Source organism: Papaver somniferum, chromosome 9, assembly GCF_003573695.1.
Source record: "Papaver somniferum cultivar HN1 chromosome 9, ASM357369v1, whole genome shotgun sequence".
Lineage (NCBI taxonomy): Eukaryota > Viridiplantae > Streptophyta > Magnoliopsida > Ranunculales > Papaveraceae > Papaver > Papaver somniferum.
In genome coordinates this window covers 133,705,315-133,725,263 of record NC_039366.1, presented here as the reverse complement: position 1 = coordinate 133,725,263, position 19,949 = coordinate 133,705,315, and the positions used below count along the sequence as shown (strand labels likewise).

Sequence of the window (19,949 nt, the reverse complement as noted above, 5' to 3'; positions counted from 1 at the left end):
TCAGTACCACTCTAACTCCCTAATAATTTGTCTCGCAAAGTGTGCCAGTCTAGCTGCATCATTTGTCGGTAGAATGGAAGACATTTATATTAGGCAAAAATGAAAAGAAAAAAACATGAAACAAAAAAAAAAAAAAAAATGGTTGCCTGAATTAGAACTACTTTCTCCGTCCCACTATTAAGTGACCTAGTTTAAATTTGCACAACTTTTAAGACAATCAAGGGAAAAGAGTACTTTAAATATATTTTACAATTATACCCTTATGGATAATAATTTTTGAAATTTTGAAACATTTTATCTTTCAAACTACGACACGGATGTTCACAAATTTCATACCGTTGAAAAGTATTTTAAAACACTTACGTAATGAATATAAACATGACCATCAAATTATGCATATTTCTTATCTTATAAAAAAGATAATTTTAAAAATATTCATTATTAATGAGGCAAAATATAAAAGTTAATTGGTCACTTAATAATGGGACTATAATTTTAGAATAAATATAAAACTAAAAAAAAAAAATCACTAATTTACAGTTTGTAATTAATCATTATACAAAGCTTTTGGTTGGTAACCTAGCAACAAGCTGGGGTCCAACACCTTTTTAAATAATGGGACGGATGAAGTATTTGATGTGAAAAAAAAAAGACTACTAAACAATATCCCCAATCCGCCATAAGTGTAGTAGGACCGTATTATTGACTAGTTCATGAGGTAGTTGAAAGGTGACAAAAAGGAGGAACAAAAATCGACAACCACCGGAACTTCAAAACATAATAAACGAAACAAAAACCAGAAAAACCAAAAAAACTTTCTAAAACCAAATTTCCTTTACTCACTCCGGAAACCCTAATTCTCATTGTTTCCCTCTTTTGCCAGCAATGGCATTACTAGCCAAAATCTTTGCTCTCTTATTTCTATTATTAGCTGTTTATTGCGCAGTTGATCCTTTTAAACATAGCTCAATTGCTGAATTCCCAAATTTTGTTGCTCATAAAGTTGAAATGTATCCATGGTCAGAGTTACCAACAGAGAGAGATAGTAAGAATTTGTTGCAGAAATCAGAAATTAAGTTTTTGAATCAGGTACAAGGACCTGAAAGTATTGCTTTTGATCCACTTGGTCGCGGTCCATATACAGGACTTGCTGATGGGAGAATCGTTTTCTGGAATGGCGAGTCTTGGACTGATTTTGCTTGTACTTCACCCAACAGGTGACTTTTATAATTGAAAATTTCTGTTTACCTTTTAGGTTTTTGATGATATAATTTGTCAAATTGTGTACATTGATAAGACCTTGAATTTGGTTATCATACTATTTTAGTTGGTGTTTACCACTGAAGTTGTGTTATATGTGGGTTTTAGATCAGAGCTGTGCAAACCACAAGCGTCAGCTTTGGCATATTTGAAGAATGAGCATATTTGTGGACGTCCACTGGGGCTTCGCTTTGATAAGAAAACTGGAGATATGTATATTTGTGATGCGTATCTCGGCTTGATGAAGGTCGGTCCAGATGGTGGATTGGCTACATCACTTGTAACTGAGGCAGAAGGAGTACCATTGAAATTCACAAATGATTTGGATATCGATGATGAAGGAAACATATATTTCACAGATAGTAGCATTACCTACCAAAGGAGGTAAGAGTTTCTTGCGTGCTCATGTTATTACCACCGAAAACATGATTCTTTAGCATTAATCACATTCATCTAGTCCGTGCTAGACAAAATGAGATTAATGCCTGAACTTTAAGCATTTAATTTAATTATAGTGGTCTATTATATTTTGGTAGGAAAAAAGCGTAGACCCCATGGTTCATTATCACTCTTTTCTATGAAGGGTGATATTGTTCCCTGGGCTCTGGATGAGATACAAAAAATAAATAATTGCTTGCGTGTATGCGGAAATCTGGAAATAACTTTCATTTTGAGGTTTCATCGTTTTTGTTGTTATCTTCACTCGTGGAGGTATCATATCCACGTAGGTGAAACGGGAAGATATCCTAATTATGAGATCTTAGATTTATTTGTTGTTTCACCTGTGGGGGCGTTGTAGTTGCATAAGTGAGTCTTTAACTCATCTCTAGCATTTGACCTTGTTCAGCCATGGACTAAACCTGATAATGATCGCATAGAGTTTCATAAAGGGTGTTTTTATTTGACACAGTACTGAGCCCATCCACTGTACTGACCAGGGAGTGAGCTGGAAACAATCTATCCTTCAAATGCTGCTTATTTCCCTGCAAGAGCCAGCATAGACATAGGTTATTTAATAGGTCTAATCTGGATCTATCAGCTGAACTAGATCTTAACCATTTCATAGGGATGGAATTGATTATAAAACATGATCACAAATAAATGCCCAGGACAAAATTAATTCTGCACCTATATCCAACAGCGTTGTACAAATGCTAAATAAGACAGTGCTGTTGGTATACCATCATTGTGGTTTACTCTGATGAAACAACAAGCTTGGCTCTTTATATCAGTTATGATGTTTGGAATATCTTTGTAGTAAAAGTCGATCTTACCTTTGTTGAGACTTGAGAGCATAAGAGCATAAGATTCCACATCGCATGTATATTGTTTTTAGTGTCAGATGCAATTGGGCATTAGACCATGATGTAACCTGCATGTTATTTTTAGGTGAAAAAATCTGAACATTCTCGTGAGGTAGTTGGCCTTGTCTGGTTTCAGCAGCATATCATTTACACATGGCAATGATGTTTTCTACGAATAACTAACACTTCGTTTGCTTGTAGGAATTTCATTCAGCTGGTTTTCTCCGGAGACAATTCAGGGAGGCTTTTGAAATACAATCCAAATACAAAGGAAACCACTGTCCTTGTCAGAGGTCTCCAATTCCCTAATGGGGTATCCATGAGCAAAGACAAGTCGTTCTTCATCTTCTGTGAAGGATCCCTCGGCAGGTCAGTCTCCTCCTGCGTGTAAAAACATGAATTCTTTTTGATGTTTTACTTCTTCCATTGATATATTATATTGACTGTGGTTCGAAAGGGCAGGCAGACCCGGTTAATTACATTCTGTTATCCATGTTTGGTTTGTGTACGGTGAAACTATAGGGTGAGGATGTAACTGCATAGAGCTCCCAATTTTATGTCCTCACTTTTCGTGTTGTTGCTGGTTATCTCTTCTCAAAAACTCTAGGTCATCTGAGTTCACACTCAGTTGAGTTCTATCTCATACTTAAATAAATGATTCTTACACTTGAGTTGCTGATAGGTTAAGGAGATACTGGTTGAAAGGAGAGAAAGCAGGAGAATCTGAGGTATTTGCCATTCTACCTGGATTTCCAGATAATGTAAGAACTAATGAGAAGGGAGAATTTTGGGTGGCTGTCCACTGTCGCCGATCCATATACAGCTATGTTTGTGGTCTTTACCCTGGATTAAGGAAGTTCTTGCTGAAGTTCCCGATTACAGCCAAGATCCAATTCTTGCTCAATATCGGAGGCCGACTTCATGGAGTGCTTGTCAAGTACAGCCCTGAGGGTAAACTGTTGCAAATATTAGAGGATAGTGAAGGCAAGGTCGTTAAAGCTGCAAGTGAAGTGGAGGAGAGAGACGGAAAGCTATGGATAGGTAGTGTTTTAATGCCGTTTGTTGCCGTTTATCAGTTGGAATGACCAGGTAAATTAATGTTGTTGTTAAACTTGTATTTCTTATTTAGACGCGGATTTTCAAAACGGATGGATTCTGGTTGTATTTCTTATTTAGACGCCGATTTTCAAAATGGATGGATTCTGGAAAAGACTATCTAATGTAGCTTGCTTAAATTTTGCTAAACGTAAAGTTAGCTCTTCCCGATAATATTTTTGATCAAGTTGCACAATGAAATGGTTCATGAAAAATTGATAATAACTTCAACCATGGGTTCCGAACATAAATTCCTCCATGAAATTGAGAATGCGAAACTAGGCCTATATACATGAACAGTATTGCAACTGGAAGGAGATTATTGTGTGATGTCTGCAATATGTTCTGTTAAAACTTTGGTAATTCTTTTCTTATTTCATTCATGATACTTTCATAGATATTTATACAATACGGATTGAAGACTCAAAACTTTCCTAAGACACTGATTTGAGACTTTCCTTATAAGTCTCACAATCATGACTTACATAAACAATCCTTTCCTAATATATTACCACTTACCTTCTCAGTCTCAAGTTCGTGACTGATATGGGCAATTCTTTCCATAGACTGACCACTACGGTCTTGGAAAGTATTACGACATTCCTAAGATAACACTTTCCTTAATACCCCCCCTCAAGACGGAGCATGCAGGTCACAAATGCCCATCTTGGACAAAAGACCTTGAAAATGAACTCGGCCTAATGATTTGGTGAAGATATCCGCCAACTGTAACCCCGTGGGCGTATACGAGGGAGAAATAATTTTCTGTACTATCGCATCCCTGATGAGATGACAATCCACTTCTATATGTTTAGTTCTTTCGTGAAATACGGGATTCTGAGCAATATACAATGCCGACTGACTATCACAAAGAAGACTCATTCCCTGTGTCTGACGAATTCCCAAATCACCTAGTAATTGCTTCAACCACTTCAATTCACAAGTAGCTGCAGCCATAGATCTGTATTCTGCTTCAGCTGAACTCCGAGAAACTGTGTACTGCTTTTTGGTCTTCCAAGACACTGGTGAATCTCCAAGAAGCACAAACCATCCTGTCAACGATCGTCTAGTCAAAGGACAGCTTGCCCAATCTGAATCACACCATCCTTTTAAACTTAAACTACTATCAGAGCGCAACAAAATTCCTTGCCCAGGATTCTTTTTCAAATATCTAACTACCCGAAGTGCAGCTTCCCAATGTTCTTGTCTTGGATGCTGCATAAATTGTGACAAAATATGCACAGAATAAGCTAGATCTGGTCTAGTCACAGCCAGATAAATCAATCTTCCGATCAATCGTCGATACCTTTCTGCATCACTCAACAACGGCCCTGTTGCTAAAGCCAAACGATGATTAGTTTCCATTGGAAACTCTGCTGGTTTTGCTCCTAATAACCCCGTCTCCATAATAATGTCTAATGCATATTTCCGTTGACAAACATAAATGCCTTGTTTACTGCGAGCTATCTCCAAGCCCAGAAAATATTTTAATTTTCCCAAATCTTTCATCTTGAAACACTGTCCCAAGTATGTTTTAAATTTATTTAGCTCCACTATATTATCTCCTGCAACAATCAAATCATCCACATACACCAAAACATTAAGTTGCATCTTTCCTTTGATCATAGTGAAGAGAGAATAGTCTGAATAAGATTGCCGAAAACCATAATTCTTCAAAGCTGTTGATAGTTTTGCAAACCAACAACGTGGAGCCTGTTTCAAACCATACAATGATTTCTTCATTCTACATACCATATTAGGATTGCCTTTCGCAAATCCAGGTGGTATTTTCATATACACCTCTTCCTCCAAATCTCCATGTAGAAACGCATTGTGTACATCCATCTGATGTACTTCCCAATTTTTAACAGCTGCAACAGCTAGAAAAGTGCGCACTGTTGTCATTTTGCTACCGGTGCAAAGGTCTCTTTGTAGTCTAAGCCTTCCACCTGATGATTTCCAAAGATCACCAATCTTGCTTTTAAGCGAACCAAATTCCCATTTTCATCATACTTCTCTGTATATATCCATTTACTTCCTAGTGCTCTCTTGCCCTCCGGCAATTCTTGCAAAACCCAGGTATCTTGTTCTTCTAGTGCTCGTATTTCTTCTTCCATTGCTTTCCGCCATCCTGGATGTCTCATTGCTTCTTTAAAATGGCGAGGTGCTGAACTCGCAGTTATAGCTGCAAGAAATTTCTTATATGGTGTAGAAAATTTTTCACAACTAACATAATATGTCAAAGGATACGGCGTACCTGAGGAGGATGATTGTGATGTATGAAGATGAGATGGACCATTTTCTCTAGTGGTGTGCGTCACAAAACCCTTAAGCCTACTCGATGGAATTTTCATACGCTTTCCTTTACCCATATCACCTTCTACTGCAACACTATTGCCCGACTGACTGCTTCAGCAGATCTCTCTTGGACTGCTACACGTTCTTCTTCCGTCGCAGTCATATCTTGAACTATTACACCATCTCCGTTTGTCGCAGTTGCATCAGGTATGCCTACACGTCTCCTGCTGTTGCTGTTATGCCTACACGTCTCCTGCTGTTGCTGTTACACTTGGTACTGCCACACTCTCACTCGCTGTCGCTGTTGCTGTTACCTCTTCATCACTCCAGTCAAACGCTGGATTCAACTGAGCAGTCTCAGCTGATACACCAATCCCTCGGTCTCAATATAATGACCAGGCTGATCACTCTCGGTGCGTGTGCAACTGTTGGATGCTGCACCACAGACGTTGCATTCTTATATGGGAAACTATTCTCACAAAACTGGACATCTCTTGACACTAAGAATTTCTTTCATCCAAGTCATATACTTGCCATGCCTTTTTACCAAATGGATATCCAAGAAAAACACACCGCCTTCCTCTACTTGCAAATTTATCCCCTTTGTTATTTTGATCATGCACATAACACAGGCATCCAAACACTTTCAACTGATTATACGGAGGTTGCTTTCCAAACAATATTTCATACGGCGTTTTATTTTCCAGAATAGGTGTAGGAGTACGATTAATCAAATACGCAGCTGTCAATGCGCATTCTCCCCAAAACCGTATTGGCAAGTTGGCTTGAAATCTAAAGCCCTTGCCACATTCAATATATGTTGATGCTTTCTCTCCACTCTTCCATTTTGTTGCGGAGTGCCTACACACGATGTTTCAAAAACTATCCCATTAGTCTTAAAATATCCACGCAATGAATTAAACTCAGTACCATTATCACTTCTAACAATTTTGATATCTTTATCAAATTGTCGTTTCACAAGAGCTATGAAATCAAGAAACGTTCGTTCAACTGCAGTTTTATTTTGAAGCAAATGAATCCACACACCTCTTGAAAAATCATCTACTATTGTTAAAAAATACTGTGCTCCACAAGACGATGTAGCCCTATAAGGACCCCATAGATCTATATGAATCAATTCAAAAATACAACTGGCTTTACTTAGACTACTAGCAAAACTACTTCTATGTTGTTTCGCTCTTGGGCAAATATCACAAACTTCATTATGCTTCTTCAATCTACTCACACCCGGCAACCTTTGCAATACTTTTTCTGATGGATGTCCCATTCGTCGATGCCACAGCTCGTATGATTCTCCACTGACTGCCATAACTTCAACTTGAGGCACACCACAGAAAATGTATAGTCCACCTTGTCGTTCACCCATTCCAATCACCTTCCTCGTCAACCGGTCCTGTATAAGACATAAACTGTTAGTACATTGTACCGTACATACTAATTCATCAATAAGTTGTGTGACAGAAATTAGGTTACAGGTTATTTGAGGCACATAAAGCACATTATCAAGTCTCAAACCGCCCTGCAGAATAATAGTCCCTATTTTTCAGATTGTGCATATTTCCCATCTGGGAGTCCAACGTACACTTCACAATATCTTTCACATCAATCATGTCATCTCTTCTACACGTGACATGATTTGTAGCTCCCGTGTCAATAATCCAATTCGGTTTAGTTTGCTTACCTTGCAGTTGGGACGTATTTTTCTTTGCATTCAAAAACTCAAGCACCTGTCTGAGCTGTGTTGCGGTTACTCCCATCAAATCTGAGTCTGAGGAATATGTTATTTGACTGCTTTGTCTCTGATATATTTAGATTATGTGCTCGAACCTGATTTCCCGTTCCTTGTCCTCTACCTCCTCTTCCATTCGCAAAACCACCACGTCCTCTACCACCAGTTCTTCCACCTCTACCATATCCTCTTCCACTTCTAGGTTTATCTCCCCACCATTCAGGGTATCCAATAAGCTGAAAACAACCTTCATCCGAGTGTCCTTGTCTGCTACAGTGCTTGCAATATTTATTTGGATCATAAGTGTTATTGAGAGGACGTTGATCAGATTGTACCTTGAACGCCATCACATTGTCATGAACTTCCGGTGTGTAGGCTACATCTCCTTTCTAAGACGTTCCGAGTTTATCATTGTTTGATATGCTACATCTATTGAAGGCAGTGGATCTCTTGCCAACAATTGTTCACGCAAGGAACCATAGACAGCATCTAGTCCAATTAAGAAATAATGTATAAATCTTCTTCTCTCAAAGTACTAACCTGTGTTGCAATATCACATTCGCACTTGCCACACTTACACGTTGGTACCTTCATATATGTGATCATCTCATCCCATATCTTATTCAATCTTCCAAAATAAGCAACCACACTTTCTGTTTGCTTTTGTTTACATTCACTTAAAGATGTCTTCAGCTGGCATGTCGTGTTCCACTTACAACACAAAACCGTCTCTTCAAGTGGTTCCACAACAAGTTGGCATCATCAAAGTCTCCCAAACTGGATCTAAGTGACGGCTCCAATGTGTTGCTGATCCAAGAGACAAGCATCGACTGAATTGCCACCCATTCTTCCAACTGTTCACTTTCTTTAGGTTCTTTGATTGTTCCATCAATGAAACCAAACTTCCTCTTAGCTATTAATGATCTTCTTATGGCTCTAGCCCATTCATCATAGTTATGTCCTTTTAGAACAACCGGTGTGATAATTATACCTGGACCATCACTTGATCCTAGGTGATATACTGGATTCTTCTTTTGCGTATCATATTCTATATTCTTGTCTTTGCTTGATTCTCCATCACCACCCATTCTTCTTTTTTTTTTTTTTTTTTTTCAATCAACTGGCTCGTGATGCCATGTTAAAACTTTGGTAATTCTTTTCTTATTTCATTCATGATACTTTCATAGATATTTATACAATACGGATTGAAGACTCAAAACTTTCCTAAGACACTGATTTGAGACTTTCCTTATAAGTCTCACAATCATGACTTACATAAACAATCCTTTCCTAATATATTACCACTTACCTTCTCAGTCTCAAGTTCGTGACTGATACGGGCAATACTTTCCATAGACTGACCACTACGGTCTTGGAAAGTATTACGACATTCCTAAGATAACACTTTCCTTAATATGTTCCTACTGGTATAACAAAATGTTTAAAGAAAGGGATGTTCAGAATAATCGATGATTGGTGTACCTGCGGATCTGCTTGCAAAGTTGAAGGGAAATATTACCCGCATGCTTCAATTCTCGACTGAAGCGGACATTGATTGGCCTGCCCTCCATCCCTAGAATAAAGAGAAAGGGAGGCAGAAAACTTCTGATAGCCCAAAAGGCCTATGCTCTTCAAACTATTGGATAGATAGCTATAGAAAGGAACGATCTTTTAGGGACCATGGTTTTTTTGACGGGACCATGGTTTTATTAGGCCACCTTCCCTATAGTTATAAGGGGTGTCCTAAAGCATTGAAATGACTAACCTACACTTAATCTAATTTAATTTAAAACCAACCCAATAACCACCTATGTATATATATAACCACCACCTCCTCCCACCACCACCTCCCACCATCGCCGATTACCACCACCACCACCTCCGATTACCACCACCACCACCTCCGATCATCACCACCACCAACCACCGATTACCACCACCACGTCCGATTACCACCACCACCAACCACCACCACCACTATATATATATATATAGATTAATTTAAAACCTTAACAAAGATATTCTCACAAACCCATTACTTGTCATTCGTTTTTGGTTGAATAAATGAGAAATAATCATTAAAATGAGTTGAAAATGGAAGTTGCAGAGAGGTTTAATGGAGGATTTTTTTTTCAGAGAAAAGTTCGGTTATCACGAATTAATTTTTTCTTAACCGAACTCAGACCGAACTCAGAGTTCGGTTGATTCGCAAAAAAATACTTTTAACCGAACTCCTTGTATTAGAACAACACAAGTCCATAAGTTCGGTTCCTTCACAAAATAAGGATATCACCGAACTTTAGTTTACGAAAATAATGAGAAGTCCACAAGTTCAGTTCGTTCGCAAAAATGTTAAGTTTTCTTTGTAACCGAACTCTACCTTTGAAACTTCGTAACCGAACTCTACCTAATTCGCCAAGAAATAAATTTCGTAGTAACCGAACGTTTGCCTAATTGCATATACGCATATATAAGCCCAGTTCGGTTGATTCGAAAAATATGTTGAAATTTGCGAACCAACCGAACTTCTAACACTAGGTTACTTTTAACCTGCAGTTCGGTTGGGAACTTGGTTGCGTTGAAGTATGCGAACTAACCGAACACACATGATGTACCCAAATAAATTGTTAAGTTCAAAGTTCGGTTACCTACCATTTTATCCTAGGTAACCGAGCATTACACTGTACGACCAAAACCTCCATTAACGAGCGAGTTTGGTAACCTGCGTGTTTGGAAAACATAACCGAACTACACTTTCAGGTGTGTTCGGTTACATGTTCTTCACATATGGTAACCGAACTGGCCCAAATCTATATAAAAAATTTCATTTTTTTTTGAAAGTTTGGAGCAATTCAACCAACGTTATATAAGTTTGAAGCATACCTTGGTACCCCAAATACCCTTCCTCCGGTTGTGGTTGGTAAAATCCATCATTTTTCATGTTTTCCTTCTTCATCTTCTCTAACTTTACTCTCTCAATAATTCTACTTCTTTAAAAAAAACATCTGATTTTTAATCTCACTAATTATCTTTAACTTAATCATCTCACCAATCATTACACTAACTAATCATCACCCAAAATCAATCAGGAGGGTAATTTAGGTATTAGTATAAATATCTAGATAAGGGGTTACCTAGATTTACTTCTAATGTCTTTACCCAAAATAAAACCATGGTCCCAAAAAAACCATGGTCCCCAAAAATCGTTCCTAGAAAGGGAGGGCAGAGCTTGTGTTGGCCTCACTGGTTATCTATAGGGCTTCCAATCTCATTTTCTGTACTTGGTGACGAATTCGACACCAGTAGGTATAGGTAGGCTTCTTTTGGTCGTGTACCAATTCAAGTGCAGTAGAGCCATATCAGAAAAATCTACTTTCACTTTGTCTCGCAATAAAAAGTTAGGTCTTTGCAGACAAGAATGAATTGGAAGGATCTATTACCTATTTGTCCCCCACGACAATACGTACTGCGTTATATGAGTCCAATTGCAAAGTCGCACCTAAAATCCCCAGCAACTTTGTATTCTGAAAATCCCGCATTATCCGTAGAACTGTGTAGTGACTTGCACTTTCAGAAACTTGGCTGCCTGAGTAGTGTGTGTTTTCCTGCTTATTAATGACATTAGGTGGTGCTATACTGACGTTGGATTGGGTTGGGCGTTAATTCCAAAGGATATTTAAGAATCAATGTTAACGGATTCATCTCATTGCTGTGTTTATCTTTGAGGCTAACATTGGCAAGGTGCATGCTGAGCTGTGTTGGATATTTATCTTCATTATACTTACTTTCCATATGTATGCCGATGAAGATATACATGGACATCTTCATCACTTACGGTTTCTAGTAACAGAGAAAACGAATTTTAAGTAGTTGAACAACTCGTTTCTTTCTCCACAAAATGGGAATTAGGGATGTAATACCATCATCATCCTATTCTTCTTCTTCACTGGGAAAATGGTTAGGGTTTGTAACAGCAATATGGGTGCAAGCCATATCAGGAAACAACTACACATTTTCAAATTACTCAGATTCTTTGAAATCACTAATGTCTTTAACTCAACTCCAACTAAATAATCTGTCAGTAGCCAAAGATGTTCGTAAAGCTTTTGGTGTTCTTGCTGGTATAGCTTCCGATCGTCTTACTACTCCTGTTATTTTATTTATTGGATCTGTCCAAGGTTTTATCGGTTATGGTGTTCAATGGCTTGTTGTTAGTTAGTCACAGAATTCATCCTCTTCCTTACTGGCAGGTACATATAACAATTTCTACGAACATCCATTGTGTATCCACATCCAATTAATGTGTATATTCAGAATGTTTTTTTTTCTTCTTTTTTTCATTTTTTTGCAGATGTGCATATTTCTGGCCCTGGGAGGAAACAGTACAACATGGATGAATACAGCAATTCTAGTAACATGCATGCGTAATTTTCGTAAAAATCGCGGTCCTGTCTCTGGAATCTTAAAAGGTTTTGTGGGTTTAAGCACAGCAATTCTTACAGATGTTTGTAGTGCTTTGTTTGCTAATAGTCCTTCAAAATTTCTACTCATGTTAGCCATTTCCCGCCGTTGTTTGTCTCACAGCAATAGTCTTCCTCCGTGAAGTTCCGCAAACAATTACAAATACAGCTGCCCAGCAAGAAGAAGAATCCAAATACTTGAACTTCTTCAATGTTGTTGCTGTCATTGTTGCTTTGATATTTCTGGAAAGCACAGTCATCTAATCTCTTTGCTTTTCGCTTCCGGACTTTTATTTCTGTTAGTAGCTTCACCGCTATCTATTCCCTTATACTCTATTTTTAAGAATTCAAACTCTGATAATAATAATAATAATGATGTAGACAGAAGTGTTCATCAGCAGCACAATGGTGATCAAGTTCAAGAAGAAGAAACACAAACAGTCGAAACAGAAATGGGAGAAAAATCGACACTAGTAAGATTTAGAAAATGACCAAGTTGTTGAAATGGAATATAAGAAACCAACTCTCGGTGAAGATCACACAATTTTAGAGGCTATCCAAACATTAGATTTCTGGATTCTCTTCCTTTCGTTTCTTTGTGGTGTAGGTACTGGTTTAGCTGTGATTAATAATTTGGGGCAAATGGGTTTAGCTCTTGGGCATGCTGATGTTTCTATATTTGTATCACTTACAAGTATATTCGGTTTTTTCGGCCTTGCAAATGACAGTCTTTTTGTTGCATATACTATTATTTTGATTGACTCTATTGATTCATAATGCAGGAATCATGCAACACCAAGGCCGCTATGGAATGCAGCATCGCAAATTCCGATGTCTCTAGGATACGTTGTTTTAGCCATTGCATTACCGGGTTCTCTATATGCGGGTTCAATTATTGTTGGTATTTGCTACGGTGTTCGTCTTGCTATTACAGTTCCCACTGCTTCCGAACTGTTTGGCCTCAAATACTACGGTTTGATCTACAACATTCTAATCTTGAATCTTCCTCTCGGCTCATTCTTATTCTCTGGTTTGCTAGCCGGTTTTTTGTACGATGCACAAGCAACTAAAACAGAAGGGGGTGGAAATACTTGTGTTGGAGCTCACTGTTACAGACAAGTTTTTGTGATCATGGCATTTTCGTGTGTAGTTGGTTTCGGGTTGGATGTGTTGCTTGTATTCCGAACGAAACATCTATACAAAAAGATCCAACTCTGTAAGAAGTCTAGCTAGAAAAATCAGGTGTAAATCCGAAGAAAATAATCCTGAAATTAAGTTTCTTTTTGTGTTGCTGTATGTGCTGAAATTAGTTATTCCATCTAATGAGAACTCGATCAGTACTGCTTGGAGCAACCACTATGGAAATGGCAACCACTATGAGAATGAGACCTCACCACTAAGGAAATATCAAGTACACTATGGCAACAAAAAGTCGGCAAAATGTCACATTTCTTTTTTCATTTTTATTTTTTATGAAAGGAGAAAACAATAGAATTAAGAAAAGAGATTTACATTGTTGTGGTTACATAGCCTTTTTAAACAAATAGCCTTTCTCAGGTCGTCCGGTTTCAGAATCTATTGAAATAATATTAAAATCATCGAGTTACTACTTCCGTTTCCGGAAAAATGTTACTTTTACTTTTTCAATTTGACCTATTTTTAGGTTAAAATGAAAAAGTTCAAGAAACGAAGGGAATATATCATTACAATTCCTTCTAATATAATAAAGAGAAGAACCAGCAAAAGAACTATTGATGATTAGCTTTATGCAAAATGGATTTGCTTCTCCTTTTTTTTTTGATAAAAGATCAATCTTCATTAATAATCCAATGTTAAGTTTACAAAGAGTTTCAAGACATCAAGATAGAGTGATAAAGAAATACCATACAATACTAGTACACGACCAAATATTCTAGCAAGAAAAGAGAAAGAACACCGGAAAATAACTAGAAAAGTGTATGTAAGAACCGATTGAATCGGAGGAGAAATGGATTTCGGATAACAAGTCCGCCATTTTTGTTGATTTTCTTCTTCTTGAGAAAGAGATGCTCCAAAATAGGAGTGATTTTCTTTGAGTCTTGAAATTTTCGATGAAGATTCCGGCCGCCGGAGAACATCACCGATGATCTTGAACCCTATGAACATTAACAAAGAACGATCATGAAAGTCGATTGAAGATGCTATGAAAGCATATAAAGAACCACCATGAAGATGGAGACAACTTGCCGCCGGCAAGGAAGAATAAATCCCAAAACTAAACCTAAAAAACATCAAATACCTAGCTAATCTATGAAAATACTTGCTTAAACTAAAAGGAAAAGATGGGTACTGCTCAGATCCACTTTAAAAGGAGCAGATCTGAGAAGTTGGAGGTTGCCGGAGTTAGGGTTTTACTCGCCGGAAATCGCCTGGGAGAGAGGAGGTGAAGAAGAGAGAGAGTGGTCTCTGTTTAGTATTTGCTTCTCCAGTTTAGAGCAAAAAGGTTCTTCTTCATTCCTCCTATGACATTAATATTATCATGGAGGAAAATAAGTTTATTTTTTCTACATGCTCTGACTCGTCTTGTTGCGTCTTTATATGCTCTTGATTCTGCTTTATATGAACTAGAGCACTTTCCTGTCCCACCTGCAAAGTCACAAATGTTTTCTTCATTATTCATCATAACCAAACCATAGACATATCATTTAGAGCTCTTCTGAAAGGCTTTATCAAAGAAGATATATGTGAAATTATTCCGAGCATATGAAGTAACAAATTTAACCCCTAGATGATTACAATTTTCTTAAATCTAGCAGCACCATGACCAATCATTTAATTGTTTATGACATCATCAAGCTCGAATACGAATCACAATTAATTGTTTTTTAGTTGATTTTTTCATGCCAGGTTGTTTGCTGCAATATCTTTATATTTTTGGCGTGAGTGAAGATCTCTAAATTTTCAGAATTCCTAACATCTTTTTCCCTTTTATACTTTTGTTAGAACAAAATACATATTCTTTTAATTTTTGATCAAAATCATTTTTCCTTTACGACCATCAAAGCATACAACACCGACGAACTTATGTAAGATCTCAAATTTGTTGTCAAGTTATGTACACCAAAGACAACCTTATCTCGTACTTTTTGTTAAGGACATATAAGATCTAAAGCAATTAATGGATGGAAAACTACATTTTAGAGGAAATATGCATCCATGCTCTTATATGTAATAGAGGTAAAAGTTTTATTATACTGGAACACTTTTCATCTTTTTCCTTATTTGCTTAGATCTGGTCCTTTAGGGACCGGATTTGATCAAAGATTACGTGCTTTTGATAGCTAATCGTGATTTAGAAGTTATTTCACTGATTATAATAAATTTCTTCGTTATTAGAGCGATTTTGTTTTCGTTATTAGGGAGATTCTATCTGCACTTTCATAGTGTTTCTTTCTTTGGATTTTTTCGTGATTCATTATCTTGGATACAAGTACATCAGGTTTCAACCCAGCCAAGATCAAGTTCTTCATCGGAAATATAGATATAGAGTTTTCGGGTTACTAGCTAGGTATGAAGAATTTTTGGTCAAATTATTCCTCTCCCATAGGAGCACCTCTTTGTAAAGAAGAAAACAAAGCAAAATGGTCAAATTATAATTTCACGTACCATTCCTTCTCTGATCTCTATATACAAGAATTGGGTGTTGCCGTTGTAGATCGCTCTTTGTATTCACTATTTTTTTACGTGTCACATCTTACTTGTATCTATTTCATGTTTTTTATGTACTTGTTTTTCTTGAAAACCATCATGTAAATATTTCTTATATGAAATGAAATACCTATGGTTTGATTTTTATTTTATTATGAAAAGGATGGTTATATTAAAAGAAAAATATTGACAATAAACCCTCTAAAAACATTCTTTTCAGAAAGCCATAGCATAATTATTTGTTTGATCATCATCACAGGTTGATTTGCATTCTTTGTCCTTCCTCCAAAAGCTCTTATACATTTTTCCTTTCACAAATGTCACACCACAGCATACAACACCTTTCACCAAACTGCTCTCGATCTTCCCTTAAGGTTGTTCAATGTCCAAGCTTCAAAATGTTTTCTCACAGTGTTAGGTATAACCCAAGAAACTTTAAAAGCTTTTAGGAAGTAGTTTCACACTTCAGAAGCATATAAACAACCAACAAATATATAATATACTATTTCCACCTCCCTCTTACAGAAGAAGTATTTATCATTCTGAACATTCACTCCCCTGTGTTTAAGCATGCTAAGAGTTGGTAGAGAATCATGAAATTTTTCCCAAAACATTAAACTTACGTTTGGAGTAATGTTCTTTATCCACAAATATTTCTCAAAATCACAACCTTTACCGTTTGGAATTTGTAAGTCATAGCATTTCTTGACTGAGAAACCCCCATTATAACATCATCTTCCTCCTCATTAATACTGTGAATAGAACCAAGCTCATTATATAGAAAATCCCACCTCATCTGCTCATTATGGTTCATCCTTCTTCTAGTTGACAATACAATCTCCCATTCACTATCATGCCTGACACATAAGCTTTCTTGTTACTACACACTTTGTAAATTCCAGGATATCTATCTTCTATGAAGTCCAATCATCCAACCAAAACCTAGTAGCTTTCCCAGTTTTCTGATTTAAACTCACACTCCCATACAGAAAACTTGTAGAATTTACAACGCTCTTCTACATACTTCTCCCTAGTGGTTTAAAATCATCTGTAGGCAAATACACCGCGTCCTTGTTATCAAGCTTTTGTTGCATGACTCTTCTCCATAATGTTATTTTCTCTTTTGAATACCTCCAAATCCGTTTAGCCTCCAGTGCTTTACTCACACTTCTCAGATTCTTAACTCCTAATCCTCCTATATGTTTTGGCATACAAATTTTGTCCCATGAAACCCAACACATCTTCCTTTTATTTTCACTAGAATTCGACATAAAATTCCTCATAAGTCTATTCAATTTATGCTCCACACTTGCAGGCATTTGAATTTTAGAAAAAGAAAATTAATTGGCAAACTTGATAAACAACTTCTTATAAGAACCAACCTCCCAGCTTTTGAAAGAAACTTCTTTTTCCAAGTAGCTAGCTTTACTTCCATTATTTGAATCAGCTCATTCCATACAGGCACACATCTTGCAGTTGCACCTATTGGCAGCCGTAAATACTTTATATGAAGTTTCTCCACCATGCAACCCAATTCTAATGCTAGTGAATCAATCACACTGAGCTCTCCTATAGATTCAGCCTCATAAATGTTAGCAATTCAAAGAAGATAGAATTAATAACAACCTCCTAATCTCTTCTTTGTTTGCATCAACAAATAACAATGTATCATCCGTAAATTGCAAATGAGACACCGTAGTTTCATCATCTGCCACCTAGAATCCATGAATTATTTTCCTTGATACTGCATCATCAACCAACTTAGCCATCACCTCCACCAACAACAAAAACAAAAAAGGAGACAGTGAATCTCCCTGCCTTAAGCCTTGTAAAATCTTAAACTTTTTTGTTGAGCTTCCATCATTAACATAAAAATATTTGAAGTAGATATATACCAATATTCATCCACCCTATACATTTACTCCCAAAGCCATGTTTCTCCAAAATTCCCATTAAAGATTCTCACTTTACATTGTCAAAATCCTTCTCCATATCTATTTTACACATAATCTCAGGTTTCTTGTCCTTCAATCTACTATCAATACATTCATTTGAAATCAAAACACCATCTAGAGTATTTTTTATTGACAAAAGCACCTTGAAAATTAGACACCAACTTATCCATCACCTTATTCAACCTATTTGCCAACGTTCTTGATAAATTTTTGTAAGAACTACCTAATAAACTCAAAGGCATGTGGTGTCTAGGAATGCAGGAGTCCTCCTTCTTAGGGATTAGAGATATAAATGAGCAATTCAACCTCCGTTCCTAAGAACCATACCTGTGAAATTCCTCCAACAGCTTCATGAAATCAAACAATGCTTGTAAAAGTCCATGGATTACCCATCTGGTCCTGGAGATTTATTAGCACCAAAAAGTTTTATAAAAACAAAAACTCCACCTTTTGAAAATTCTTTCTCCATCTTCAACCTCTCCTCCTCCAAAATTTTAGGAAAATGCAGATTATCCAATGCAGAAGCCACATCATTCTTTTCAAAAAATAAATCTTCATAATAGTTCTCATCTCAATTTTAGTGTTCTCCTGCTCAAAGCTCCACCCAATCAATTTCAAGTTTTGTTATTGTATTCCTCTTCTTCTTAGCACTAGAAATTCTATGGAAATAAGAAGAATTGGTGTCACCCCATTTGAAATCATTTTGTTTAACTCTAGCATGCCATATCCTAACCTCCTTAGAAGCCGAATTACTCAACTTAAATAAACAATTCATTCTATCCTCAAACTTCAAATCACAAAGCTTACGTGTTTCCTCCATTTGATCCAAAGCATCAATTTTCTCAGCTAACTAAGACTTATCTTTATTTACAGAACCAAACTCCTTGCTACTCCAATCTTTCAAGAAATATTGGAAATTCTGAAGCTTCTTAAAAAATACAAAACTTGGCTAGCCTTGTTAAACCATAATGTTCCACCATTCCTCTGTATTCTTGAGAATCTCTTTATGCATTAACCAACTGTTCTCAAACTTAAAGTATGGTTTGCATTTGATGCTTGGTTTTGTCACTAGCATAATATGTTTGTGATCAGAGATGACTCTATTTATAGTCATTTGAATAGCATCAGGGAACCAAATCAACACTCCACATAAACCTGTCTAACCTGCAAATCAAGGGATCCTTTTGCATATCTGACCAGGTAAAAGCACCTCCCACCAATGGCTAGTCTACCAACTCCTGTGAAAGAATAAATTTTTTAAGAAAATAGTTGTTCCTACTATCACCTTGACCTCTATTCCTCTCCTACTCAGACCTCACAACATTCACATCACGAGCAACAGAAATAGGACCCCTTCACCAATTCTTAACTTCCTCCAAATCTGCCCAAAACTCTGCCCTCTCATTGTAACCACATGAAGAATACATATTATATACCATCATATCATCTTCATTTTATTCTTGTTCTAGATAGTAAGTACCCACCACTACTCCCCACCGAAAGCAAATATAACCAATCAAAGTCATCATCATACCATAATTGCTTCACCAACCATCTATTCATCATCATAATTTTAGTTTTCTGGACTGAACCATACAAACATCACATTCCCGAACAAAAATCAGATTCTTTAGAACATTCATTTTATCAAATGCATTCATCCCTCTAACATTCCAACTTATTAGTTTAAGATCCATTAACATCTTCAATTTGAATCTACACATTCTTTAACTCCTTTTGTGGTATTGGATCCTCAATATTAACCAGAGCCAACTCCTTCTCCCACACCTCATCTAATTTTTCTCCTGCTACAACATTCATATCTTCATTCGCCTACCTAAATCTCTCTTTGTACTTCAACACCTGTTTCAAAACCACCTCATTTATAGTCATCCTATCACCTTCATATTCTTTACCGTAAGTACAACAGTGAACCAATATCAGCTCAGCTACTTACGTAACCATTTATTCATGCTCTCCATATGATACAACTGAACATCCCCCAACATCATGACGACTCTGTTTTCAATATCGGATAAAAGATTAATCTCCAGAATATCTTCATGACCTCTCACCAACTGACCAACTTCTGAAATAGGTTCATTTCCATCTTCTAAACTTTTCTCAATTAGAGATTCTA

At 36.8% G+C, this 19,949-nt stretch overlaps 1 protein-coding gene and 1 pseudogene across 1 annotated transcript; both read left to right on the top strand.

Moving 5' to 3' along the window:
• Positions 1-755: 755 nt before the first annotated feature.
• LOC113313260 (protein STRICTOSIDINE SYNTHASE-LIKE 3-like) lies at positions 756-3,827 on the top strand. The gene is made up of 4 exons (XM_026562006.1): positions 756-1,217; positions 1,369-1,644; positions 2,766-2,933; positions 3,247-3,827. Exons 1-4 carry the CDS (start codon positions 886-888, stop codon positions 3,647-3,649), a joined length of 1,179 nt encoding a protein of 392 aa, XP_026417791.1. The 5' UTR covers positions 756-885; the 3' UTR covers positions 3,650-3,827.
• A 7,778-nt stretch (positions 3,828-11,605) lies between these two features.
• LOC113312603 lies at positions 11,606-13,400 on the top strand (annotated as a pseudogene).
• Positions 13,401-19,949: the final 6,549 nt, after the last annotated feature.

What these genes read in the sequence shown, in the direction of transcription:
- LOC113313260 (XM_026562006.1), top strand. Translation starts at nt 886, where the DNA reads ATGGCATTACTAGCCAAAATCTTTGCTCTCTTATTTCTATTATTAGCT. An exon ending in GCTTGTACTTCACCCAACAG is followed by an intron (nt 1,218 to 1,368) that starts GTGACTTTTATA and finishes TGTGGGTTTTAG; the next exon opens with ATCAGAGCTGTGCAAACCAC. An exon ending in AGCATTACCTACCAAAGGAG is followed by an intron (nt 1,645 to 2,765) that starts GTAAGAGTTTCT and finishes GTTTGCTTGTAG; the next exon opens with GAATTTCATTCAGCTGGTTT.